General features: G+C 53.8%; 2 protein-coding genes and 1 long non-coding RNA gene across 12 annotated transcripts in view; 1 reads left to right on the top strand and 2 right to left on the bottom strand.

The window, feature by feature from the left end:
• Positions 1-3,209: 3,209 nt before the first annotated feature.
• On the bottom strand, positions 3,210-15,509 carry SHKBP1 (SH3KBP1 binding protein 1). Of its 3 annotated transcripts, none has more exons than XM_086352577.1 (18): positions 15,377-15,509; positions 15,092-15,145; positions 14,931-14,976; positions 14,761-14,830; positions 14,230-14,292; positions 13,926-14,006; positions 12,786-12,947; positions 12,616-12,706; positions 12,329-12,519; positions 11,371-11,486; positions 10,282-10,369; positions 10,037-10,153; positions 7,478-7,648; positions 6,188-6,343; positions 5,675-5,771; positions 4,438-4,616; positions 3,727-3,841; positions 3,210-3,624 (listed from the first exon to the last, which is right to left on the bottom strand). In XM_086352577.1, exons 1-18 carry the CDS (start codon positions 15,460-15,462, stop codon positions 3,393-3,395), a joined length of 2,115 nt encoding a protein of 704 aa, XP_086208703.1. In that variant the 5' UTR covers positions 15,463-15,509; the 3' UTR covers positions 3,210-3,392. The 3 variants fall into 3 exon arrangements, 2 of the variants coding, with proteins under 2 accessions (XP_086208703.1, XP_086208704.1); XM_086352578.1 differs by having other exon boundaries at positions 3,727-3,838; XR_015146007.1 differs by lacking the exon at positions 4,438-4,616.
• LOC147353863 (uncharacterized) lies at positions 13,910-25,982 on the top strand. 3 transcript variants are annotated; one of them, XR_015146009.1, is made up of 3 exons: positions 13,910-14,050; positions 14,952-15,215; positions 18,396-18,625. It is a non-coding gene; the product is annotated as an uncharacterized LOC147353863 (long non-coding RNA). The 3 variants fall into 3 exon arrangements; XR_015146010.1 differs by lacking the exons at positions 13,910-14,050; positions 14,952-15,215; positions 18,396-18,625 and adding exons at positions 20,188-20,545; positions 22,078-22,195; positions 25,398-25,982; XR_015146008.1 differs by lacking the exons at positions 13,910-14,050; positions 18,396-18,625 and adding an exon at positions 25,398-25,497 and having other exon boundaries at positions 15,077-15,215.
• Positions 15,884-26,394, bottom strand: part of SPTBN4 (spectrin beta, non-erythrocytic 4) — an 80,920-nt gene continuing 70,409 nt past the window's right edge. For 3 of the 6 annotated variants that reach the window (XM_086352570.1, XM_086352571.1, XM_086352576.1), the window contains 9 exons: positions 24,012-24,150; positions 23,833-23,917; positions 23,283-23,479; positions 22,085-22,710; positions 20,955-21,024; positions 20,045-20,337; positions 18,688-18,861; positions 18,483-18,525; positions 15,884-16,908 (listed from right to left, as the gene is read on the bottom strand). In XM_086352570.1, coding sequence (XP_086208696.1) covers positions 16,750-16,908; positions 18,483-18,525; positions 18,688-18,861; positions 20,045-20,337; positions 20,955-21,024; positions 22,085-22,710; positions 23,283-23,479; positions 23,833-23,917; positions 24,012-24,150 — 1,786 coding nt within the window. In that variant the 3' untranslated portion in view covers positions 15,884-16,749. Of the gene's footprint in view, positions 16,909-18,482; positions 18,526-18,687; positions 18,862-20,044; positions 20,338-20,954; positions 21,025-22,084; positions 22,711-23,282; positions 23,480-23,832; positions 23,918-24,011; positions 24,151-24,419; positions 24,536-24,880; positions 25,170-26,394 lie in introns of those variants that run through there. The other 3 variants (XM_086352572.1, XM_086352575.1, XM_086352573.1) reach the window with 3 other exon arrangements.

Genomic DNA, 26,394 nt, shown 5'->3' with positions numbered 1-26,394 from the left:
TTCTTGGAATTAAAAACCCTCTCTTCTCCCAAAGGCATCAGCGCTTTAGAGCCTGAACCCCAGTTCCCCATCCCTTCTCCTCTGAGTTTCAGACCAAATCCTTTCCCACAAGAATTAGGCTGAGGCCCCACACTTAGGGTGCCAAACCCTACCCACTTCTTGTTGCCCCTCCAGGGGTTCCAAACCCTAAGGTTTCCAGGTCTGTAGCCTTAGCCCCACCCTGAGTAGATCCCAGGCTCCACCCACACAGGGTACCAGGCCTGACCAAAGGGCTGACCCCAGACTAAGAACAGCAATCAATTCAGCTTCGACCTCATCCCCGACTCCTGCTCCTTCTTCCAGGGGGTGTGCAAGGGGGACAGGGGGTCTCTTCACCCTCCCTCCTTACCTTGAGGCATACGGGCTGACTCACACAGACACATGCACCCGTCACCACCACCCACAGTCTCCACCCAACACTGCCACCCATAAGTCTGGGCTCACACACTGTCCAGGACACACAGCCTCTTGGAGCAGGAATGATGCAACTCAGGCCCCATTCAGGGACGTCCGTGGGCTGTCCCTGCTCAATGATGGAGTGCCCGGCTCTGCCCACTGAATGTGCTGTGGGCTGTGTCCCTGTCTTCGTGTGGCTCCCATGATCCCTGCTGACATGGCCCTGCAGGACGATGTGGCCCTGCTCCCATTGCCCCCCTCCCCATCTCCTACCCTGTAGCTGGAGCATTTGCTGGGGGCGCTGCCGAAATTTCTCCCTTCTGCTTGGGATTCAGGGCATCTTCAATGCTCGTTGCTAGGCAACAGCCTCTGGCTCACCACTGCAACTTCCGGGGATGGCTTTGGCTTCCCCTCCCCCCAGAATTTGGAGTTCCCAGCTCCCAGTCCCTCCCTATCAGTGCTACTACCCCCCAGGGTTGTTTCTATGTCACTCCCGGATCCTGATCTGATCTCAATCCTTCAGAATCTCTCAGAGTTCTAGAGTCCTGGCATTCCAGAAGCTTCCTCCATTGTATGTGCTCACACATAGGGTTTTACCTTGGTATGAAAAACAAAAACAAACAAATCTCTTTAGTATTCTAGATTTTCTGACATTCTCACCCTCAGTTCTAGGATCACTAGTATCCCAAAACAGTATTCTGGATTCCCTGGCATGGAAAAAACTCTCTCAATATTCCAGCTCTATGAGCATCACAAAATACCCGCATATTCTAGAGCACAGACATTTCAGAACACTCATGTTTTAGACTCACTCATCTTTTAGGGCTCATGTTCTAGATTCTCTGGCAATCCAGAGCCCATTGATATTATGGATTTCTTAGAATGCAAAGCAATCCTCTAGTGATCTAGAAGGGTTGACATTCCAGAACACTGCTATGCTCTAGATTTCCTAGTAATCCAGATTCTTTTCTATGTCCTACAATTCTCAGCATTCTAGAATCTCTGGCTTGTAAAACATTCCTACTGGGATAGGCATTCTAGAACACTCTTCAGTTCTAGAATCATCAAATTTCCAGGTTGTTTTTCATAAACTTCTGCAGTGTGGATTCTTTGATAGGCAGGGGAGAAGCCTAATATTGTTCATGCACTAACACTATAGAATATTCCTGTGTTCTAGATCGCCTAACATTCTGCCAAGTTACAGAAGTTCTGGCATCCCAGAAACCCTGGACTTCTAGAACTAGCACACTCTAAAATCCCTTGTTCTTAGTTGACCTACTTTCTCTTTTTTTCATTGACCCAAGGAAAAGATGCAGAAAACTTTCCCGAGGAGCTGCCAGAGGAATAGGTATTATCTGGAGGAAAACCTCAAGGATGTCAGGCTGGGGCAAGCTGATGCCATCCTATACACCTTCTCTGTTGTGAGCAAGAGAGGGGTAAAGACTGGGCAGCCGGAGATGTGGAGGGGCAAGGTGTTTGCAGTAGTGAGGTTTGGGGCACAAATGTCACCTAGCCGACAGCTGTGTTTCTGCCAGCCTGTACCTATTCATCCCTGTTTGTGGTAATAGTATCCTGATTCACCTTTAAGGAGCTCTTCCTTCACTCTGTCAGCATGGGGCTGACCTCACTGCCTGGCTTGTGAGGGTACATGATCCCTGGAAAGACACAATGATTGCTTCAGGAATGGCCAGCCCATTCAGTTTAAGCCAGTGAGGATCAATACTGTGATTCTGCTGCTACAAAGAGACATGACTCTTGTCATGTATGGATATGAGAGCTGGATCATAACGAAGGTTGAGTGCTTCAGAATTGATGCTTTTGAACTGTGGTGCTGGAGAAGACTCTTGAGAGTCCCTTGGACAGCAAGGAGATCAAACCAGTCAATCTTAAAGGAAATCAACCCTGAATACTCATTGGAAGGACTGATGCTGAAGCTGAAACTCCAATACTTTGGCCACTTGATGTGAACAGCTGACTCATTGGAAAAGACCTGGATGCTGGCAAAGATTGAAGACAGAAGGAGAAGAGGGTGACAGAGGATGAGATGGTTGGATAGCATCACGGATTCAATCGACATGAGCTTGGGCAAACTCTGGGAGATGGTGAGGGACAGGGAAGCCTGGTGTGCTACAGTCCATGGGATCATGAAGAGCTGGACATGGCTTGGAGACTGAACAACAACAGAGACAAAAAGTTGCTAAGGAGCTATGTGGAGTCATCTTGGCACAGAGCGCGGAAAACCTGACTGAGAATGATCTCAGAGGAGAAGAAAGCCAAAGGATGGAGAGATATTCCGGATGAGTATTTGAGCCCTGGATCCAGCCATGCCTGAAGCCAGAGTGTAAACGAATTCCCCTTCTTCACTTAAACTGAGAGAGACAGATGTCCCTGAATCTACAGCCAGGGACCTGATGGGGTACTGCATCTCTCTCACCCTTTCCCTGCTGCTGCTGTTGCTGCTGCTAAGTCGCTTCAGTCGTGTCCGACTCTGTGCGACCCCAAAGATGGCAGCCCACCAGGCTCCCCCGTCCCTGGGATTCTCCAGGCAAGAACACTGGAGTGGGTTGCCATTTCTTTCTCCAATACATCAAAGTGAAAAGTGAAAGTGAAGTCGCTCAGTCATGTCCAACTCTTAGCGACCCCATGGACTGCAGCCCACCAGGCTCCTCTGTCCATGGGATTCTCCAGGCAAGAGTACTGGAGTGGGCTGCCATTGCCCTCTCTGCACCCTTTCCCTAGGGGTCCCCAAACCCTCTAAGAATGTACCCAAAGCATTGGCAGTGAGAACTTTATTAAGGAAGGGTGACTTTGGCTCCAGACAAGGGAGATGGTGGGGGGGCGGGGTGTCTCGTAACAGTAGGAGGCCCTGGCCCTCAACCCAGGGCTCTGACAGAAAGCGAGGGAGGCACCTGAGTTCCCCAGGACCTGGATATCCCAAGGCACCATGGCAGCTGTGTTCAGAACGAAGTTTCATTGAGCTTCGTCTTGGGGGGTACGAGGGGTGCTCCGAGACCCGAGGAGGGCCGGGGGGCTGGTGTTGGTGGCCGCCGGGGCTCCGGTCCGCTCCGCACCAGTTCCTGGCAGCGCTCCACAAAGCTGCCTCCCCCGCGGCGCCGGGCCTCGGCCTGTGGGGGGCTTGGGCTCCCCCGACGGCTGGACAGGGAGGTGTTGCTGAAGGCTGAGTGGAGACTGAGGAGGTGATGAGGGTCAATGAAGGGCATCAGGATGGAGCTGGGTCCCCCTCCCATAAGGCCACCATGTTCTGCCCTCTCCCCCATTGGTCATGCCTACCTGGTGAGAGAGGTCCGAGGTGAAGGGCTGGGGAGAGAGCCCCTGGAGGAAGCCAGCGGGGCTAGGTCACACTGCTCCAGCTGTTCCATCAGCTCTTCCTCTGTCAGGCCCCCTGCTGGGGGGCAAGGAAGCAGGGTCAGGAGCAAGACAGGTGTCATAGGCCAAGGGACAGAGGTCATGTGCAAAGACTGAGGTCGGGATAGGAAAAAAGGTGCAGAGGTCAAGGAACAAGGGTCAGAGAGACAGGTTAGAAAGCAAGGACAAGGGGGCTTCCCTGGTGGCTCGGTAATAAAAAATCCACCTGCCAACGCAGGAGACACAGGTTCGAACCGTGTTCTGGGAAGATCCCACATGCCACGGAGCAACTAAGCCCCTGCACCACAACTATTTAGCCTGTGCTCTAGAGCCCAAGAGGCTCAACAGCTGAAACCAGTAAACCCTGTGCTCTCCAACAAGAGAAGTCACTGCGATGAGAAGCCCGAGCACCGCAGCTAGAGAGCAGGCCCTGCTCATTGAAACTAGAGAAAGCCTGCTCGAAGCAACGAAGACCAAGCACACCCGAAACTAACTAACTAAATAAAATTATATTTAAAAAGCAAGGGTAAGGAGGGGTTGAGGGTAAGGGGTCAGAAGGTCAGGGCTTGGGGAGGGCAGTCATGGCGAAGAAGGTTGTGGAGAGGGGTTCAGGGTGAGTCTGTGTGGTGGGAGTACCAGGGGCCTGGCCGAGGCCATCCATGGCGGTGGTCAGGTCCCACATGGCCAGGCTGCCGTTGGCCTGGCCGGTGAGCAGGTAGCGCCGGGGCCGGGAGCCAAGCCTCCGGGAGCCCTCACACTCCAGCACCGTGAAGGCGGTGGTGGGTGAGCCGTCCACGGAGCGCACGGAGCACACCCTGAGAGGGGAGGGCGCAGGGGTACCTTGGTCACGCCAGAGCCTGGCCTGCTCCCTCTTCTTGTCCTTTACCCTTCCCGGGCCTCAGTCCCCACCATTATGACTTCCCTTCCTGCCTCTCCGATGACCACCCAAGCTTCTCCGTCACTCCCAGATCTTGGGTTTCAGCCCTGCGGGTCCAGTGCCCTCGTGGATGTCCCCAGCCCCACACACCCATCATGGTACCTAAATGGGACTCTCCCCAGACCTGTTGCCCTCCCTGCTCCTGATCCAGGAGAACGGTGCTCCCTCACTTGCCAGCATTACCCACGGTGGGTCCACTCAGCCTCCTGCCTCTCTCCCTGGACCCCTTCCCCCATCCCCATCTGGCCCTGGTCAAGCCCTGCCCTCTCCGGCCAGCCATCTGTCCCAGCCTCCTCCCTGGGCTCTTGGCCTCCTCTCTTCCAACCTCCAATCCATCCCCCTGAGCACAGCCTTGGCTCCCAGAACACGCAGGACAGTCTTGTTTCTTCCATACTACTGGCAAGGCTCCGCCCTGCTACAGCCTCAACGCTTACCTCCAGTTCTGTGCTCCAGCCCCCAGAGACTGCAAGCACGTCTCTGGTTACCCTCTTTGGCCATTCCAGCCTTGGCACATGCTGCCCATTCAGCCAGGCACACCTATCCCCTCCCTCCTTTCTTCTCTTTGCTCCTATTTATCCTCAAGGTCTTTGTTCAGAGGCTCCTCTTCAAGAGACCCCTGTTCTCAGGCTGACGCAAGCACTGCCTCTGGGTTCTCATGGTTTCCCATCCTTCCCCCATCCCAGCCCTCACTGCCCCCAGCCCCCATCCAGGCCACAACTACACAAGTACCTGCGGCTGTTCCAGCTTCACTCTCATTCACACCTGTCACACCTTTGATACCCTCAGGCCCTACACCTAGGGCCAGGCTTGCGCTCCTTCCCAGCCTCAGCTCCTGCTGTGCCCCGTTGGCTGAGATGCCCTTCTGACCTCTGTGACCCAGCTGGCATCCTGCCTTCTGCTCTGACCACCCTCCCTGTTTGATGGGATGGTCCTCACCGCTGGCCAGTGGAGGAAAGACGCACGAACAGCTGGCTGGCACTTGGCACCACCTTCTGAATGAACACTTGCTGGTCATCTCGCTCACCGTAGGGGCCTGGGCCAGGTAGAGGGGGGCTGTCAGGGCCAGCTGGGGTCTCTGGGACCTCCAGACCCTAAGACTCTGCCCCTTTCCCCACAGTTGAATCTCCCAACCCAGGACTAGGTCTCCATCCCCAGGATGCTGGAGCTGGGCAAGGTCAGAGAGGGTCGAGGGTCAGCAATAGTCAGTGGAATTCAGGCACATCCAGGGGAGTATCCTGGATCGGCAGGGATCGGTGGGGGTAACAGAATCCAAGCGGGGCAGCTGGGAGTAATTGGCGGTCAGGAGGGGTCAGGTGGTGGTCAGTGGAGGTCAACTCCATCATTTGGGTGGGTCAAGAGGGGCCTTCAGGGGTGAGGAAAGGGATCAGTGGAGGCGGGTGGAGGTCATGCAGGGTCTGTGGGGGTGGGGGCCCAGGGGCTAGGAGGCACCAATGTCATTGCCAGCACTGCAGCCACCATGCCCGTCGGCCGACTCCAATGCCAGGATCTTGAACGAAGCCAGAGGAGTGGAGCCAGGCTGGGTGGAAATCATGCCGCGGAAGCGAGTCACGGACCATGTCCGCACGTGGTTGCTGTCGGCACAAACTGGGGAGCCAGAAGGCAGCAGCAGGTCAGGCCTGGCGGGGGAATGGCCACTGCCTGACCTTCCTGAGCCCCGAGATGACCTCCTTTCCAAGGTGTCAGGATCCCGGCCCCCTCTGAATTCTTCCCTTTCTTCATCCTCTCTTCCCCAGAATTCTAAAGTTACCAACCCTGTTGGCTCTGCCTCCAAGTCATTCCAGAGGCTGATCTTGCCTTTCCCTGCCCACTGACCCCAACCCCCCCACCACGGTCCTGTCTGCCTCATCTTCTGCCTGGACCATCACAACAGCCTCCACCCTGGCCTTCCTGCCCCCTAGTCTGTCCCCATGTTCAGTCAGAGGGACCCTGTGAGCACTTGCATCGGGCCACAGCCCTCCTCTGCTGGGAGCCCTCCTGCGGTGCCATCTCACTCAGGCTTAAGGACCAAGTCTTCTCCGGGGTTACAAGGTCCCCCGATCTACCCCATCAGCCCCCACCCTCTTCCTCGCCCACTCTACTCTGGGCTTCCTTCGGTATGTCAGTTGTCCTCCCGTTTGACAGCCTTCGCAGTGCCTGTTCCCTTTGCCGGGAATGCTTGTCCCCATTGATCTGCGATGCTCATTGCTGTTCAAAGCGCCTTCATCAGGAACCACGTACTCTCATGACCCTGGTGCTCTCTAGTCTCTCACACAGCCTTGTTTTTATTCACGGCCCCCATCATTGTCAGATAGTGATTTAGATTTGTATTGATTTATCATCTGCTGCCCCAACTAGGGGGCTTCCCTGGTGGCTTAGAGGGTAAAGCATCTGCCTGCAACGCGGGAGACCTGGGTTCAATCCCTGGGTCAGGAAGATCCCCTGGAGAAGGAAATGGCAACCCACTCCAGTACTCTTGCCTGTCAGCTCCAAGGGTAGGGACTTGGCCTGTCTTGCTTATCACAGTATCCCGTGCCTGAAAATGGTGAAATTGATGAATTCTCCCCTCTCCTGGCAATTCACTCTGCCCCAGACTGCTCCCCTTCACGGAATTCTCTGGAGGCCACTCCCCACACCATGCCCCTCCCCAGTGGAGACCCTCATCGGCCTGGCCTCACGGTCCCAGCGGAGCCATCCCTCTTGCAGGGAGAAAGATGCCCAGGGCAGCTGGATGAGACTCACCCGAGATGAGGTGCTTCTCCGAGAGCATGATCTTGGTGACAGGGCTGCGGTGCACGGTGAAGGTCTGGAAGAGCTGAGGCCCCGAGCCCACTGTCTCGGGGTGCTGCACGATGACCCGCACGCCCCCTGAGCTGGTCCCGTAGGCGATCTCAATCCAGTTCCCACTGTCGCCTGGTGAGGAGCCGGGGAGGAAGAAAGGGACGGGGTCACAGACAGACAGAAACTGGGGCAGAGAGAAAGAGTCAGCAAGGAACAGACACGGAGTCAGAAAGTAAAGAGGAGGGGAGAGAACAAGGAGGCAAGACATGGGAAACGGAAGAGAGAGGGACGGAGCAGACAAAGAGAACCAGAGACAGAAATGAAGACACAGAGACAGAGCTAAGAGGAGTGGGGGGAGAGAGAGAGAAACAGAGAAAGACGTAGAAACAGGGAGGGTTATAGAGACAGAGGCTGACAGAGAGAAAGACGGAATTTGAGAAAAACAGAGAAACATGGAAAGGGACATACAGACAGATAGCAGTGAGAATTCCCTGGCAATTCAGTGGTTAGGACTCAGCACTTTCACTACCGTGGCCAGGGTTCCATCCCTGGTCAGGGAACTAAGATCCTAAGCTGCAGGGAACTAAGCTGCACAGTGGGGAAAAACGGAAAAAGAAAAAAACGACAGCAAGACAAGAAAATGCAACCCTGTGTGCCTGAGGGACTCCTCCCCCATTGCCAACTTTCCACAGGGGAAAAGGTATGTTGTAATGTTACAGACTTAATGGGCCATCTTAAAGAATGTGGGTAAAAGGTGGTTTTAATATTTTGTGCAAGAGTTAAAAGCAATGAATTCAGGTGATGCGTAGCAACATGGACGGACATTTAATTTAAGGCAGGATAAGTGAAGTGAAAATCGCTCAGTCACGTCCGACTCTTTGCGACCCCATGGACTATACAGTCCATGGAAATCTCCAGGCCAGAATACTGGAGTGGGTAGCCTTTCCCTTCTCTAGGGGATCTTCCCAATCCAGGGATTGAACCCAGGTCTCCCACATTGCAGGCAGATTCTTTACCAGCTGAGCCACAAGGGAAGCTTAGGCAGGATGGATCAAAGTAAAATATATAAACTGAGATATATACTCAATACTGTTTATGCAAATTCAAAAACATGTCCATAATACGTGCTTTTTAAGGGCACATACAAATGAAAAGCTAAATGTTAAACACGCATGACAGAACAGTGGCATGTGGTGAGGAGAAAAGGAGTAAGTCAATGAAATAAGAAAAGGGCCCTTGGGAATTCCCTGGCAGTCCAGTGGTTGGGGCTCCGCATGCTCACTGCCAAGGACCTGGGTTTGATCCCTGGCAGGGAATTAAGATCCCACAAATTGTGAGGCATGGCCAAAAATAAGTAAATAAAGTTTAAAAAGAAAGAAAGAAAGGGGATTTATGTGATGGCTGTGAAGTTAAATGTATTATTAGTTTACTACTGATAGAAAAAATGTACTACTGTGACCTCTACCTCACACCACACATCAAAGTTAATCTGAAATGGAACAGGGACCTATGCGTAAAAGCGAAATATGCAAAGCTTCTAGAAGAAAATATAGGAAATAAGTCTTTGCAACCTGCAGGTAGGCAAAGACATCTTAAGCTCCAGAAAGCACTAACCATAAAATAAAATTAATCATTATGCAAAGTGAAAAAAGCCAGACACAAAAAGCCACATGCTGTATGATTTCCTTTACACGAAACATCTAGAACAGGCAGATCCACAGAGACAGAAAGCGGGTTAGAGGTGCCCAGGGGCAGTCAGCAGGGAGGACAGGTGTGACTGCCGACGAGCATGGGGTTTCTCTTTCAGTGCTGAGAATGTTCTGGAGTTAGATAGTGGTGATGGTGGCACAGCTTTGTGAATCTGCTAAAAAAATCACTGAATTGTGGACTTTATGGGATGGAGATTGTATCTCAATAAAAAGAAATAAAAAATCAATCTATTTCTCTGCATTTGCGATCAAGAAAACAAAACACAAAGACTGCTCCAAGTGAGAGAACTCAGCTTCACCCCGTGTAAGACACACATCCTCTTTTTGTTTGTGTTTATTTAGGATATTTTTTTTTTTGAGGGGGGGAGTACAGTTTGGCCACAACCTGAGGCTAATGGAATTTTAGTTCCCTGACCAGGACTTGAACCCAGACCCTCCGCAGTGAGGGCATGGAGCCCTAACGGCTGGACGGCTAGGGAATTCTCGAGTCACACATCCTCTTTGTTTTAGTAGCGTGCAAGCATCACGCCCTGATCACAGAGATGGGAAAGAAACACCAAGAAGAACTACAAGAGGTCAGCTTTGCCGTTGGTGGAGAAGCCTGCCATGGCTAGCACCTAGCACAGTGCTTACATGTAAGTGGTGCTCAGTAACTGTGGAATGACTGAATGGGTTGAATCTGTCTCCTTCTCAATATATCTCACTGGCCCATGCTACGCAAGTGTCAAGTGGTAGGGAGACTGCTGTGGGCTGGGGCTGGGGCTGGGGCTGGCTGCTCGTGGCAGAGGGGCAAGGCTGAGCCATAGCTTACTGGTCTTGGGGGTGAGGTAGACGCTCAGGGCTGTGACCCCGTCCTCTGCCGGGTCCCGGTAGAGCTCGCTGACCAGAAGGTCGTTGTCCTTCATGCGTAGGGGGAATTTCTGCACATCTGGTGGCGGCGGGGGTGGGGGGGACACGGAGGATAAGTGGGTCGGCTCAAGGTAGCCCAGCCTTTCCCCTCCTCTCCCACCTCCGAGGGGAGGCTCTTGGATAGCTGGGGTGCTGGCCACTGCTCACCCACATAGTAGATGGAGCCGTTGTTGCAGCCCAGGAGCAGGAAGGAGCCTGCAGCGTCGTAACTGGTGATGGGTTGCACCTCCTGGACCTGGGGGCGGGGAGGGCTGTGGCCAGGGTGACCCTCCCTGCGGCGCCCCTCCCGGCAGGCCTTCGCCTCTCCGCTCCAGCACCACCCACCAGGCAGGCTTCTAGGCTCCCTCCTCCCCAGCCTTGCCTGGTCCGGGTCTGCACCCTTGACGTCTGTCTCTGAACGACTCTTGCTGGCGCTATTTCTTAGTCCCTCCTTGACTTTGTACTTCTGACATCCCAACTTTCTTTTTTCTTTTTTGGTCAGGCTGTGCAGCTTGCAGGATCGTAGTTCCCCAACCAGGGATTGAACTTGGACCACAGCACTGAAAGCGCACAGTCCTAACCTCTGGACCGCCAGGGAATTCCCCGACATTTCTTTTTTTGTTTGGTTGTTTTCTTTTATTTATTATCCCTGAGATTTCTTTATTCATCTCCATCTACCTCCCTGTGGTGCCTTCATCTACCACAATCATTTAGTCTAGGTCTCTCTCCATCCACCCTCTTTCTCGCTCTCTCTCTTGCCTCTGACTTCCTGTTTCTATTTATTTCTCTCCATTTCTGTTTCTTTCTCTCTCCTTTCTTTGCTTGTCCATCTCTCTCACCCAAACTTACACTTTAGAAAACAACGCTGTAGGTGTATATATATGTTGTACACACACACACACACACATATTTTACATGATGGACAGAGCCTGGGGTGAGTGCAAAGAGAATGACAGACGTTTGCACATATGTCTTGGTTTCAGCCTCCTACACCATCTCCCCTTACCTGCTTGGCCGCCCCAGTGCCTGGAGATCCCTCTCTTCCTTTCCAAAGCCACCCATCCTTCATGTCAGCTCAGCAGCCCCAGATCCTCATTAGGCCTTTATCATACCCCACCTCACCCTGACACTGCATCTGGCCCACTACCAGATTCTTTGGTTCTTTCCCGGTCAGGTGGGCCAGAAAGCAACGCCTCCTTGGGTCTGGCTGGTCTGGACACCTGGGAAGGAGGCAGCCAGGCTGGCCAGCTCCCTGACCTGCCAGTGCTTGGTGACAGCGTTCCACACGCCGATACGCCCTGTGTGGCTTGTGGCGATGAGCTGGTTCCCAACGAAGAACAAGGCTTCCACAGGCACCCCCAGGTGGAAGACTCCTGCAGAGGGTGAGAAGGGCTTGGCCAGGACCCCCTCTCACAGCGGGATAAGTGGGGTGGCAGGGAGAACTCCGAGGGCCAGAGGATTCAATTCAGTCATAGAGTCTTTACAGACTAGAGGATTCCAGCAGGAATTACAGAGGATTATGATGGGCTGGATTCTTGCTGGGGTGTGGGACTCTAACGGGGTGTGGAATTCAGCTGAGATTTTCAACAAAGGCAAAAAACCCTATGGGTGGCAGGGTATTCTCACGAGGATTAAGATTGGTCAGGGAACAGATTAGTCTAAGGAGTCAGATTTCTTCTAATGGGAACAGATTCTAACAGGTTTGGGGATTCTACTGGCATGGAGAATTCGACCAAAGCAAAGAGATCTAACAGGGCCGTGAATTTTGACATAGGAGAGAACTGTATGTGGGTGGATTTTTCCACCAGACCAAAGAATGCTAATGGGATACAGAATTTCAAAGGGTTGGCACATTGTAACAACACGAAGTCTTATAGGTATGAGAATTGTGTAGGGTGGCTGTTTTAACAAGCCACAGGTTGGAGCAGAATTATAAAGGGTGAAAGGGTTCTAGAAAAAGCCTGGGGCCATAACTATCTCAGAAAGAAAGTGAAAGTGTTGGTCGTTCAGTTGTGCCCAACTCTTTGGGACCCCATGGATTGCAGCCCACCAGGCTCCTCTGTTCATGAAATTCTCCAGGCAAGAATACTGGAATGGGTTGCCCTTCCCTTCTCTGGGGGATCTTCCTGACCCAAGGATCGAATCTGGGTCTCCTGCATCGCAGGCAGATTCTTTACCGCTGAGCCACCAGGGAAGCCCAGGTTCCCTCTCTTACCTATCTCAGAGCCACCGCCTTCTGGCTGCAGAGCCCACAGCAGGATCTCGCTGCCTGTGGCTACTGCCACCATCTTGTCATGCTCTCCCAAGGCCCCACCAAGCACCCGGGCTGTGAGTGCCAGGCGCTCAATGGGCCAGTCCAGGCGGGGACTGGAGAATACCAGCTGCCAGCCGGAGGCTTCCTTCAGCCTGGAGGATTGGGGGACATCATCAACCTTCACCCTGAGCATCCCCTACCCGCATCAACGGGGCTCAAGGCCACCTCCCACCACCCTCTCTGAGCACCTATAGCAGACAAGAAACTGGGTATAGGCCACGGCGATCCAGTTGTGGTGTCCGCACACCAGGCGCACCATCCCCGGCTCCTCGGGTAGCCCTTAGGGGGAAAGGCAGGGATCAGGGCAGGGTCACAGGGCCCATTGGCTACCCCGATCTCCCATGAGACAGAAATGTACCTGATGGGGAGGGAGGGGATTTCTCATCCAGCATTCGGCCCAGCAGCCCTGCATTGCCCAGGTTGGGGGGCATCGTGTTGCTCCGTCGGACAGGGGCTGGGCGACCCCCTGCTTGCTGGGGCCCCACCAGGCTGTGCCGGTTCCGCCGCTTCACCGGGAACACTATGGCAGAAAGAAGGGGCAGAGCAACAATCGTTGTAATAACTGTAAAAACTGTCACAGAGCAAACACTTGAAATGTGCCAGATACTGATTTTCCCACACAGGTAGCATCGTCTCCTAGAGAAAAGATTTTTGGTGGTGCAGGGACATGGCATTAAGTGACACTGAATCACATTGAGCTGCTCCCTTATCAGTTCCTTTGAGCCCATCACAAAGAATCAGTTTGGGGCTGCGATGATAATGAAACCCCTTCAATATATGTTAATCTTTCTTTTTAAGAAATGGAAGCCTGTTCCCTTGGCAGGCAACAGCATCTACCCAGAGTTTAATTACACTGTTATGTTTAAGGGTTATTTCATGTCCACTTATTTATGGCATAAATGGCAGTGATATAAAGCTTCTATTTATAATGATAATAAAAAAATACAGAATCAAACTAAGCTAAGAGAACAGTAGGTCTTCATATTTGGCAAACTTCATGAAGGTGACAGGTACTGACTGAAGTTAGGGAAATAAACTCATAAATTGAACTCCCCAACGCTGTTCCTTCTACCAATCAGCAAAGCATAGTAGACTACAGTTCCCAATAACCACTGGGGCATATTTTCCATGACCAGTGGGCTGGCTGCTCCCTGGGGATTACAGTCAATAACTCTCCTTTAATATTTCTCCCCTCCATGCAAAGGACACCAGTTCTCCCTAAGACTCTCTACAAGGAAATCAAAACTGGACTACAACTTCCATCAGGCTCCAAGGCAAGCTGGAGCCTCAAGGGGACTAGATTGGCCCATTGCCTCATTGGAAATGCAGTTTCCTACTTCCTTCCCAAGCATTAGTCAAAGCATCTGATGTAGAACTACAACTCCCAAAGTGTCTCAGGGATCACAGCTGAGGCAAGCAAGGGCTGCAGTCTTATGGGAAATGTAGTCTTTAATCCCCCACCCTCCATTCCCACCCTGTATTCCTTAATAGTTCCCACCTGGTGGAGGCAGGTAACCAGTAAAGAGGACGTTTCCACAAGAAGATCGATCCAACTCTTCAAGAAGCTGTAGACGACGAACTGAGGCAGAAGGACTCACAGGCTGGGACTTGGAGAAGGCTGAGGTAACCTTTCCCCCTCCCCCATCTCCTCCACAGAATACCACCACTCCCCTGAGACTCAGGACCACCGAATCCAGTGTTCTCAGCTCTAACCCCACCTTCTTTCAGAAGTGAGGAGAAAGAGGGAGTATCATTAGAGGGCTGGTTTTCTATGAGGATGCTAAGGGGGTGGGCCCACTTACCCAGAGGAGTCAGCCCATAGAACTGGGCTTCATGGAGGAGACTGGAACCGTGGACACCCCTAGGTAGTAGAATTGACTAGGTGTCAGGGTCTGGGGAGTGGGAGTGGGCAGAGAATTCTGAGGACCAAGTTTTTGAAACTGCACAGAGAATCTCAAGAGATAGCAAATGTGGATGGTATCAAGATTCTAAAGAAGAAATTATCTGGGTGGTGAAAGTGTGTGTGTGTGTGTGTGTGTGTGTGTGTGTGTGTGTGTGTGTTGGGGAGGGATATTCTAAAGAACTTAAGTGAACATTCTGAGGGGAAGAAGAGACTTCTAAACTTCACAGAGAATCTCAAGAGATAGCAAATGTGGATGGTATCAAGATTCTAAAGAAGAAATTATCTGGGTGGTGAAAGTGTGTGTGTGTGTGTGTGTGTGTGTTGGGGAGGGATATTCTAAAGAACTTAAGTGAACATTCTGAGGGGAAGAAGAGACTTCTCAAGGGGTAAAGACGTGGGGGACTCCCCATTATCTTCCATGCCCACCTAGGGTCCAACTCTTTGGTGCGCAGGAAGTTGAGGATGGGAGCGAAGACGGTGGGGTCCCTGTCGATGAAGATCTGCGGGGAAGGGAGACAGAGAATAGATGGGGCAAAGAGCGGGGCTGAGTGGGGCTCCTGTCCCTCCTCCTACCAGCCGCCCCGTTTCAGCTCTACTCACGGCTCCGGTCTCATCTTTCAGTGTCGAGATGCGTCCGCTTAGAAGACTGCAGGGAGGGGACGCAGAGCAGGTGTCACGGGCCGGAGTGTGTGTGAGGGGAGATGAGATCTCCCCATACCCAACCCTCCCGTCCCCCACGCTAAACTCGCTTCCCCAATCACCTGGAGAAGAAGGAGTCTGGGATCCAGGTGAGAGTCTGGCGAGAGGTACTGAATCTGTGCGGGGACGGGGAGCGGACGCGAGATGACGGAGGATGAAGAACGCGGCCCCCAGTCTCAGCACCGGGTGAGTTTCTCTCCCTCCCCCAGCATCCATCCAGGCTCCCGCGCCTCCAGCAGGGGGCGGAGCAATCCTTGATGGACAGAATTCCCCCCGCGGGAGAGGCGGGTACTCCCAGCCGGGTCCCCGGCCCCGAGAGTAATGACTCAAGAAACTCTTACACTCACCTCTTGCCTCCCACATTCAGATGAATCACCTCTCCGGGAGGCCCCCGACCTGGGACCCCGTCGACTGCAGGGGCCGCAGCCGCCATGGCCCCCGGGCTAGCCGGCCGGCCTGCACCCGCTTCCGGGTGTGTATCCCGCCCCCGCCCCCACCGCGTGCTCATTGGGCTTCAGACTCCCAGAGCAGCTGGCGATTGGGCAAAACGCTCGCCCATCGCGGTTCACTTCTCCGCCTCCTTAAAGGGTCCCGCCTTTCCTGTCCTGGACGGGGCGGACCGAGCGGCTCCTTTGGGGAAGTTTAGTTACCACGGGTAGCAGACCGTTCCTCATCCCTCTGGGATTCCCAGTTTAGGAGTGGCATCTAGGTGCTTAATCGGGAACACGAGTTTAGACCTCGAAACTAGTCCACACCAAGTGGGACATCTAAATGTCCTCCGTAAGACAGTTTCTCCCTGTCGCTCCACCTAATCCTCCTGGGCGCAGCCCATGAAACGCGAAGAAACCAGCATAGACCGTCAAAGCCAAAAGATTTATTATAGGTACATAGAGTGTGCGCCTGCCACACCTCTCCTCACCCCTGGACCCCGGCGGCTTCTCCAGGTGGCCATGGGGGCTGCCCACAACCCAGTTCCCCCGCTCCCCAGGAAGGTGCTCCAGCCAGAAGCATGCAGGGGGGAGGGCTTCCCCTCGCCCCTCCCCTCACGATGTCGTATTTACAACTGGAGGGGGGAGGAGAGAGGAAGACAGTTTTGAGCTTTGACGCCCCTCCCATTAAAAGCCTTCGCGGATGCGGGGCGGTGGAGGAGGAGGTCGACGTTTTGCAAAAATAAACTAAGGAATTACCGCATGGCTCTGAGACAGCGGAGTGCGGAGGCTAGGGGCCCCTTTCACGCCTCCTTCCCAGACAGAGATCAAGGCAGCATTGGAAGTGAGGTAAAGGCGGGGAGGGGGCGTCCCCTCCCCACCCCCTAGCACCCTGGATGGTCCAGGGGACCTCACCAGCGCCCCCATGCCCGTCCCTAGGGCGGAGGGGGGACGGGAATTATCGCCCCTACCACCCCAGCTTCGTGGGGCAGGGGGCTTGGCTCAGCTGGCCCCTTACCCGCCCCCGGCGCCCCCAAGCTCAGTTATTGCATAAAAATAATAGAGCCCCAGCACCTGGGGTGGGGGTGGCGAGCGGGAAGGGGCCGAGATATGGCTATAGGGGCAGCAATCCCCCCACCACTTCTTGGGGTGCAGGAGAAGTCCCCTCCTTTCCAGTGCCAGTCATGGCGCATCCTCGGTGTTGGTGGGACTAGGGGCTCCCTTCCGCCCCTGCGGAAGAGAAAGTGTCTTTGTGCCCACGGTGCAGGGAGGAGGGTCGAGAAGGTGGGAAGTCACTTCCGGCGCCCGCTGGCCCTGCGCTCCCCTGCCTCCCGCTTGGGGTTGCCCTCGTCTGTGGACGATGTGGTGGGTTGTGTCTGGCCCCAGCGGGCGATCTCGGCGTGTTCCCCAACCGAGGCGGCCACAGCCTCCAGCCAGCCGTTCATCTCCTCCTGGAGGGAGAAATAGGGCACGTAGTCTATATTTGGAAGAGAGGAGACTGAGTAATAGATGAGTCTGGAATCTGACTGCCCACTCTGAACCTCAGCTTCCTCATCTATTAAACGGGGTAATAATAAAAATGACAACAAGGATGATGATGATGTAAACAGTTACTTAGTACTTATTTTGTGCCTAGCTCTTCCTTAGTGGCTCAGACACTGCAAAGAATCCCTCTGCAATGCAGGAGACCTGGGTTCGATCCCTTGGGTTGGGAAGATCCCCTGGAGAAGGGAATGGCAACCCACTCCAATATTCTTGCCTGGAGAATTTCATGGACAGAACAGCCTGGCAGGGGACAGTCAGTCCATGGGGTCACAAAAGAGTCGGATACGACTGAGTGACTAACACACACACAGTGTTCTAAGCATGTCTGTGGATCAACTCACTTAATCCAATGCAACTGGATTATATCTAACTCCCACTATAAACAAGAAACAATAATATCAGCAGACACTGTATTTTCCCAGCTCAGTAAGTATTCTACTTGTATCAACTTATTTAATTCTGATAATAACCCTATGATGGAAAACTATTTTTACTTCCATTTTAAAGATAAGTAAAAGAGAATAAAGGCCTACTTCATAGCCTCTTGGGAAGATGAATGGGTAGCAAGTGTTACTATTTTCAACATCTCTTCAAACCACCTCTGTGCCTGCTCCTCCTCCCTTTACCTTTCCCCTTAGCCCCAGTCCCAAGATCCACTCACATTCCTTTCTCTCACCTACCTCCTCGACCCCTCCCCACAGGCCTGTCCTGGTCCGGCCTTGTGCTCTCCCACCTAGGTCCCTGCCTTGGCCACCTCCTGTGCTTCACTCCTCCATTCTTGCCCTCTCCAATCTACCCTGCAGACTGGTAGCCAAAGGATCTTTCTTATGCAGCACTGTAACCTTCCCTTGCTCAAAACTCTGCCACGGCTTCCTCATGCCCTTAGAATTGTTTTTTTGTTTGTTGTTCTGTTTTTGCAGCTTGTGGGATCTTAGCTCCCCGACCAGGGATTGAACCCCAGCCCTCAGCAGTGAAAGCAGAGTTCTAACCACTTGACTGCCAGGGAAGTCCCTCCCTAGTGTACTTAGAATAAATGCCAGCCTCCTCTGAATGACCCACAGTGTCCCTAGAGATCCAGCCTCAGGGAACCTTTCTAAGAAATTTCTTCCTTGAACTGTCCTTTAGCACAGTTAACCCTTTGCAATTCTGTACCTCTGTTTCCTTGCACTTGCAGTTTTTTTTTTTTTTTTTAATCTTTTAAAGCTAATGCCCTCCTAACTTTTCAGTCTCATCTCAGAAGCCAAGACAAGGAAGTTGGACTTTATCCTGGGGCCTCCAGGCAGCCCTTCTGATCCTCTATCTCCCACAGTTTGGCTAGGAACTTCTCAACTCTCGTTGCCATGGGCTTGCCCATTCAGCCCAGGTAACTGCCTTGCACTTTCCCTTTTCACAGCGCCATCACTCAGGGCCAGGAGCCAGCCAGCCAGCCAGCCAGGTGGTTCCTGAGGTCGGAATAGGGAGAGAAAGGAACGGATCTCACCTCATCTTTAGCCTGGAGCAAAAACTCACTGCCGTCCTGGGTCCTGTGGGAGAGGACACAAGACTTGCGGGCTCCAGGATCAGGGGCCCAGCCCACCCATCCACCCATCTACCCATCTACCGACTGTCCTCCAGGGGAGCACGGTATTGTTGGGAGGGGGAAGCTGGGTCTGGGAACCTCCCACCCGCCCATTGAGGGGGCTCACTGGAGCTTGAAGACATGCTTCTTTTTCTTGTAGTCACTAGCCACCTCGCTGGTGGCCTTGTGCAGGCTGAGCAGCGGCTCCCCGCCGTGTGTGCCCCCGGATGCCGGGCCCTTGGCGTCCTTGTAGAAACCCAGCTCCCCCTTGCTGAGCACGCAGTACAGGCTCACCCATGACCTGGGGCGATGAGATGGGGCTCAAGGCAGAGTCGAAGCACTCTGCTTGGGTATTCTTCATTGATACCCTCCGGGGATCGAATATGCCTGAGCCTTTCTCCCTCTGGGCCTTTGCCCTAGTTGGGCCACACGCCGGGAGTACTCTTCCTTAGGAGTACTCTTCCTTACTGCAGTTGTGGAGCTGAGAGGAGTGTCTCAGTCTCTGGGAACCAAGCCTTTGCCCAGACTGGCCCCTGCTGGAACTGCTCTTCCTTATCCCCTCCCACACTGAAATTCCTGAAGGCAACACTTAAGCTGTCTCCTCCACAAGCCTTTGCTTGGGCATGTTCCTTGTTACTCCTCCACCCCTGCTCACCCTCATCCCCAGAAGGGCTGATCTACTGGCATAGGTCTGAAAAGAGGAATTCTTATCTCTCCATTCAACCAAAGCCCCAACCGAAGAGGAAGTCTCCCACAAGCAAAATACTCCCAAGGGGCCCCTTGGTCTCAGTACAAGGAGGAAAGGCTAACTCCAAACCCCACAGACAAAACCTCAATCTGTTCCGCCCAACTCATTCTGCTTGTTCAACTCTTCCCTTTTGGGCTCCACCTCTCCCTAGATTCTGACTCCCAGTTGGACAAAAATGGGTTGGACAATCCCGAGCTGGACTCCCAAGAGTAGACACATCACTGTCAGGCCCCCCATCCGGAAGGAAACCTATATGAGGTGCCCCCCACTCCTCAGTTTCGGATCAGTCTTTTATCAGACCCTTTCGCAATCTGAATCTGAAATAAATGCACCCACCCTAATCATTGGCTGAAGGACCTCTCCAGGCTCCACCTCACAGATCTTGAGAACCCTCTAGACTAGACCCCACATATAATTTGCTGTTAGCTCTAGTTTACTCCTGGGTTGGTTGATCTGAGACTTGAGTAGCAATAACGCTTTTTTCAGGTCTCGTCCATCTAAGCTCCGCCGGCTCACCCTCCGCCGGCTCACCCTTTGGACACGCTAACCTTAAGCCCCGCTTCTCCGGTTCATTGCTTGACTCTTTGAAGTTAAGGCCCCCCCTTCTCAGGCCCCGCCTACCCCACCACGGGTTGGGAGCCCAGAGTTTGGCCCCACCCCCTCTCCAGGCCCACCTATTCATTCATTGGATACTGAGCTTGGAACCCGCCTTCCAAAACCCCGCCCACACGCTCACCGGTTGGACGACTTGCGGTTAGCGTCGAGCTCGCGCTTGCGCAGCAGGAAGCCCTCGTGCTGCACTGTATGAGTGGGCGGTGGTGGAGGCGCGGGGGCGGAGCCGCCCTGGGCCGGGGCGGAGCGCGAGCGCCGGCTTCCCCCGCCCTCACCACCCTCTCGGGGCCGCGGCCGCCGTCTCGGCTTGGGCCGGTCCCGAGCCCGCGGCCGGTCCGGCCGAGGTGTCCGCTCGGGCGGCTCAAGCCCGTTGGGCAGGCGGCCGGGGGGAAGTTCGCGAGGCTGAGGCAGCGAAGGCTGTGTGAAGGGAGGGGGAAGAGGGGTGCTGTCCATAGTGGGGCGTGGGGGGCCATCTGTCTGGGGGAACTCACGGGCCTGGGGGGGGGTCCCATCTGTCTGCAGAGCTATCTGTCTTGGAGGCGAGTCTGGGGGGATCTCAGGGTTGGAGTCCCAATGCTTAAGGGCTCCCCAGATCTTACGTTTGGAATCCCTCTAGATCTTGGGGGTAAGGAGTCTGGTCCTATGGAGGTGGGGATACGGGCAGGTGGGTGTCCCATCTATCTGTAGGAGGAGGAATCTGGGGCTTTCTGTTTGTGTATAGTTGTCAGTAAGGACTATTGAGACCCCTGCTGTGCTTAGAGGAAAGGGTCTAGGACAAATGTGGGAAGTCCGGAGTGTGTGTGTGTGTGTGTGTGTGTGTGTGTGTAGGGCGGTAGGAATCTCTTAGGTCGGTGGCCTCATCTTTCTAAGGGAGAAAATTTCAGATTGTAGTAGGTGTCTCAGGGCCGCTGTCCATCCCAAGAGTCTGCACAGTTCAGATAGGGGGCAGGGCTAGGCTCCTGTGTTTCTGGAATCCTAATTCCTGCTCTGAGAGGGGCCCCCATACCCCTTACCCATGCCGAGGCTCAACTTACCCCAACAGGGAGCCCTGGGCCTGCCTCTTTCTCCTGAAGTTGCTCCACAATGTCAGCCAGGGTGGCCTTCCTAGGGGCAGGGGTGCAGAAAGATTCACTGGGACTGGGATGCCTTCTCCCAGAGACCAGCCTGGGTGGCCGGAGGAGCCTCCACATCTTAGCCTGAGAGACCAGGTCCCCGTCCACTTCCGCAGCTGCCTGTCTCGGCCGTCTGCCTTACACACCACAGGTGCTCAGCACTGTGTCTGTGAAATGGACGATGTAACCTCTCTGCCCTCTTGAGTTTTAAGCAACACAAAGACCAAAATGCAAATCGGTGCCTTCAAGGCTTTGAACACACCGTTGCCTTTTCCACCCATCCCCTAAGCTTTCAGGCTCCCTGGATTTGCCCCCTCCCAGGCCCTGATCACCCTGCATCATACTCTCCAGTGACAAGGCTGTTTCTTCCCCTGGACTGTGAGCCACATGAGAGCAGGGCTGAAGCTGACTGGGTCATTGCTCTCCCTGGCACATACCACGCAGAGTGGGTGCTCGGCCAGTGTTCGTGAAATACAAAATTTAAAAGGGGTCTGGAAATCACTGTCACTGAAACGTCTTTGACCAAAGGCCTCTTTCTGGGGACACGGCTGATTGAAGTGATCCACATGACACATTCTCATTAATTCTGGATTCTGAAAGGTCTGGGTTCCAGTCCTGTTTCACCCAAACTGAGTGACTTGCCCTCTCTGAGCCTCAGTTGCTCCATCCATAAAATGTGTGATTACAGCCCCCAGTTTATAAAGTGGAGATGGTGATGAAGGATCTTACCTTCAGTCAGAGAGGTGATGGTTCCACTGTTAGCCCAGTGGAGAAACTGAGATGCAGAGAGGATGAAATCCTTGCTCAGGGTCACCCAGGGGATTTGATGCAGGGGTCAGGAACAACCTGACCTGAAGGGAGCCACTGCCACTGTGGGTTATTGAGCGCGACTCCTACCCTCTTTCAGCTTCTTTCAGTTTACATCCTGTACAATGGGTACCACGAATGTATCTAGGGAGCTAGGCCATTCTGAGCCTGGAAACCCTCGCCTCTGGGCCTGCGTGACTCCAGGAGCTCTCCCTGTCCCCCTTCCTTCACTCCCTAGGGCTCACCCCTTGGCCAGGTCTCCTCTGATGGGCATCTCCTGTTCGCTGGACTCCTGCCGCTCCAACCGCCGCTCCCGCCGCTCCCGCCGCCTCTCCATCTGCTCGTAGCGGCCCAGGGTAAGGCTGTGTGCCACCTCGTGCTCCGTTGACTCCTGCCGCTCTGGCCGCCGCCTCCGCGCAGCCTCCTCGGATTGATCGGCCGATTCCTGCCGCTCGGGCCGCCTCCTCCTGGGCAGCTCCTCCGCGCGATCAGCTGACTCCTGCCGCTCGGGCCGCGGCCGGACCTGCTCCGCTGCGACTACCGCAGGGGCCCCGGGGGTCTCAGCGGCGTCCTCTGGTGCCGCCGGCTGGGCCGTAGGCTCCACCCTCCCCGGGACCTCGGGCAGCCGGTCGATGCGCGGCTGGAGGCGCTCCGGCTTGAGCTCCTGCCGCACGTACCCCACCCGGGTCCGCACCTCAGCCGAGAGCGTGTCTGAGGCCCGGCGGGCCAGCGGCTCCAAGCCCCTCTCAGAGCCCCCTGGCCGCAGCAGGGGCGCGGCCTTGGCCGCCAGTTCCGTAGGGTCTCCAAAGAACTTGCGCCCCAGGAGGGGGGTGGGCGGCTGCTTGCTCTGTTCTGCCTTGAGTTTCTCAATCTGGGGACAGAGGGGCCAGGCTCCAGTGGAGGGGCAGGGTGGAGGTGGGGGCTGGGAAGGTGGCTCTGGGTCGTCTGCCTCACTGCCCAGTTTATTGGTTCTTATCAGTGAAAAAGCAGGGTTGGCCAGAAGCTTAATTCCTATTTTCTCCAGCAAACACCTAGCGCTCATTTAATAACGGGTTAAATCATCACTTTCTGTAGGTGCCTTTCTGCTCCCACCCATTGCCTCCTTCCTTCAGGATCTTGAGACTTTTTATTACAATGATCTCGTCATTCTTCAAGTATCAGGTCAGACTCCTCCCAGGCCAGGACAAGTGCTTCTGGGCTCTCATGTTCCCCTGTGCTTCCCCCATCCTAGCCCTGGACTGTCACTGGTGACAGGTGACAGTCTGTCCCCTCTCCCTTCAAAGCTCGCTTCGCCCCCAGGACTGGAAACACAGTGATGGTCTGTCTCGGGCCTCATTCAACACAGCGTGGAGGCTGTGTATTGGCCCGTGTGTTTGTCTCATATAGAGAGATGGATGTGGGGCTGTGGGGGGTGGGTCCTGGGGCAGGAAATGGGGTGCTGACCGTGGTCAGGCGCCGCAGAGAGCTGAACCTTTCTTCCCAGGCTGCGGCCGCTTTGCGGAAGGCCTCGTGCCGCCGGATAAGCTGTTCCACTTCATCCACACTGCTGCCCAGCTCCCGGCTCTGCAAAAGCGGCTCCTGGGCTGTCAGCCAGGCATCGGCCACCACTGCCTCTTGGGCAAACTGGTGCACTTCCAGCACTGAGGAGAGACATTCAGGGGAAGGGTGCTGGGGGCACCCGGGGGCCCTACCTGGGGGCTGTTTTCTCTGGCCTTCCACGCCCCCTCTGGCTTCCTCCATCCCAGCCCTGGCCACTTTGGGCTTTGCAGGAAGGTGAAGGGCTGGGCTATTTCTGAGGACACCAGCTTCTCCCCTAGGTGTTGGGAGTCAGTGCCAGGGCAGCCCCCTTGTCCGCTTGCCCAGGCTTTCGTGTTTGCTGCTGGGGATCCGTGGGATATGCAAGCATGACTCTGTCACCCTCTGGGCATTTCCTGACATGCTGGGGCGTGATGTCCTGTGCCCTCGAGCCCTGTGTGTCTGGGCCCACACTCACTCTGCTGCAGCCACTCCCAGTGGCGGTCCCACTTATCCGACACTTCCTCCTTCCTGGTCCCCAGCTTGTCCAGCTGTGCCTGGATCTGGGAGTGGCAGGTGGTTGGGAGAGGCATCAGGGCTGGCCCCCCACCCCAATGGGCACAGAGGACAAAGGGGAACCCCCGGCCCCCCTCCCACCTCGTCAGCCATGGCACTCTTGTTGAGCAGCAGAGAGCGCCCCAGCTCCTGGCAGGCTGTCAGCTCTGGCATCCGTGCCTCCAGTTCAGTCTTCAGGCCCTGGTGGTAGTTCATGAGCACCTCCACCGATGACACGTCCCTACAGTGGGTGGCAGGTAGGGATCTGAGCCACGGGCCACCTCCCTCAACCCACCCCACATACACTTCTTGTGATGAGCCCAGATCCCTCAGGCTGGTGCTCCCCCATCCACCTCCCACAACCAAGTTTTGAGGGGCCAACCTTCTTCACTGATTAAATGATTCCGACTTCTCCCAGAGTGCTAAAATGTCCCACTTTGGTGATTCTGAGAATTTCAAGATCCAATTCTTCTAATCCTCTAAAGCTACACTTCTGAAGCTTCCACTAACCTGTAATTCTAAGTCTGTGCTGTCCCAGAGGGTAACCACTAGACATGTGGCAGTCAAGCACTTGAAATGTGGCTACTCTGATTTGAGATGTGTTCAAGGATCAAGCAGACACCATACTTTGAAGATTTAGTATAAAAAAAGAAGGAAAAATATCTCAATTTTAATATTCACTTCATGCTGAAGTAATCATTTTTGGAGTACCCTTGGTTAGGTAAAGGGCTTCCCAGGTGGCGCTAGTGGTAAAGAATCTGCCTGTTGATGCAGGAAACTTAAGAAACACGGGCGATCCCTGGGTTGGGAAGATCCCCTGGAGGAGGGCATGGCAACCCACTCCAGTATTCTTGCCTGGAGAATCCCACAGACAGAGGAGGCTGGCATAGGATCGCAAGGAGTCGGACATGACTGAAGCAACTTAGCACACACGCACACACAAATGGGTTAAATAAAATGAATTACTAAAATGAATTTTCACTTGCTTCTTTTTACTTTTTCTAATGTGGTTACAAGAAAGTCTTAAATTATATATGTGGCTCACATTTGTGGCCTGTGTTGTATAATTATTGGACAGCGCCATTCTAAACTGTTATATGGTCAAAACAAATTCCAAATTTCTGAAGGTTCCATCAGTCAACAAGTATAGCCCAATAAGACTTAATATGTCCAGGGACTTTCCTGGCAGCCCAGTGGTTAAGATTCCACACTCTCACTGCTGAGGAACTGTGTTCAATCCCTGGTCAGGGAACTAGGATCCTAGAAGCCAAGCAGTGTGACCAAAAAAAAAAAAAAAAAAAGATTTAATGTTGAATATGTTCAAATTTATTTCTGATCATCCACATTGTAACAATTCCTACCTAAGACTTAGTATGCCTAGAACAGTCTCCCTGATTCTCCCCTGTCTCCCGAACGTACCCTCCCCGAAATTCTCCACCTCAATAAATTCACCCATCATTCATCTATAACTCCTCTTTTTTCCCTCAGCTCTGGAACCTAATCCATCAGTCAAGACTGGACATTTATAACTTTAAAACATACTCTGTGAAATGCGCTTCCGTGATGGTCCAGTGGTGAAGAATCCGCCTGCCAATGCAGGGGACACAGGTTCGATCCTCAGTCCAGGAAGATCTCACATGCCTTGGGGCAAATAAGCCTGTGTGCCACAACTACTGAGCCAGAGTTCCAGAGCTCACGAGCTGCAGCTACTAAACCATGGGCCTAGAGCCCGTGCTCTGCAACGAGAGAAGCCACTGCAGTGAGAAGCCTGCACACCGCAGCTAGAGGGTAGCCCCCGCTCGCCACAACTAGAGAAAACCTGCAGGAACGAAGGCCCAGTGCAGCCATAAAAAATTAAAAAAAATCTTTAACAAATGTTTAAAAATGTTCTCTGTGAAATGATAGGAAATCTGGTATCTGTTTTAAAATAACTCAGCTTAGGGTGGAGGGGGCGGAGGGGAGTACATAGATGAAGACTGGCCGGGTATTCACTGTGCACGCGTGGGTTCTCTCTGTCACTGCTACTTCAGTGGAGAGTTGAAGTTTCTCATAATAAAAAGATTTTTTAAATCATTTTTTCTTAAAATTAATCACTTCTTCCCATTTCTTCAGCCGCCACCCTGGGTCAAGCCAACGTCGCCTTGTGCCCTGGATGATGGCAGGAGCCTCCTGAGCAGCCTGCCTGCTTCTACCCTGGCTCTCCACACTCTCATTTTCCACAAGCACCTGGATTTATCTTTCTCAAATATACATCATATCACATCACCCCCTCCTCCTGCTCCAAACTCTCCGGTGGCCCCCATTTCACTCCAAAAAAGGGAAACTCCTCACCACGCCCAGCACTCAGTCATGTTGGACTCTTTAGGCCCCATGGACTGCAGCCTTCCAGGCTCCTCTGCCCATGGAATTTTCCAGGCCAGAATACTGGAATGGGGTGCCATCTCCTACTGCAGGGATCTGCCTGACTCAGGGATCCAGCCCATGT

Source organism: Bos grunniens, chromosome 18 (genome assembly GCF_055505025.1).
Source record: "Bos grunniens cultivar Pamir isolate PY7600 chromosome 18, Bosgru_T2T1.0, whole genome shotgun sequence".
Lineage (NCBI taxonomy): Eukaryota > Metazoa > Chordata > Mammalia > Artiodactyla > Bovidae > Bos > Bos grunniens.
The sequence above is the reverse complement of the archived record's forward strand: the minus strand, read 5'-3'. Positions and strand labels throughout refer to the sequence as shown.

Coding starts and splice junctions, on each gene's coding strand:
- SHKBP1 (XM_086352577.1), bottom strand. CDS start 15,462: ATGGCGGCTGCGGCCCCTGCAGTCGACGGGGTCCCAGGTCGGGGGCCT. Junction 12,520..12,615: donor CAGTTTCTTGTCTGCTATAG/GTGCTCAGAGAG, acceptor CCAATCCTCCAG/GCTGAAGGAAGCCTCCGGCT. Junction 6,344..7,477: donor GGAGAAGCACCTCATCTCGG/GTGAGTCTCATC, acceptor CTGGCTCCCCAG/TTTGTGCCGACAGCAACCAC.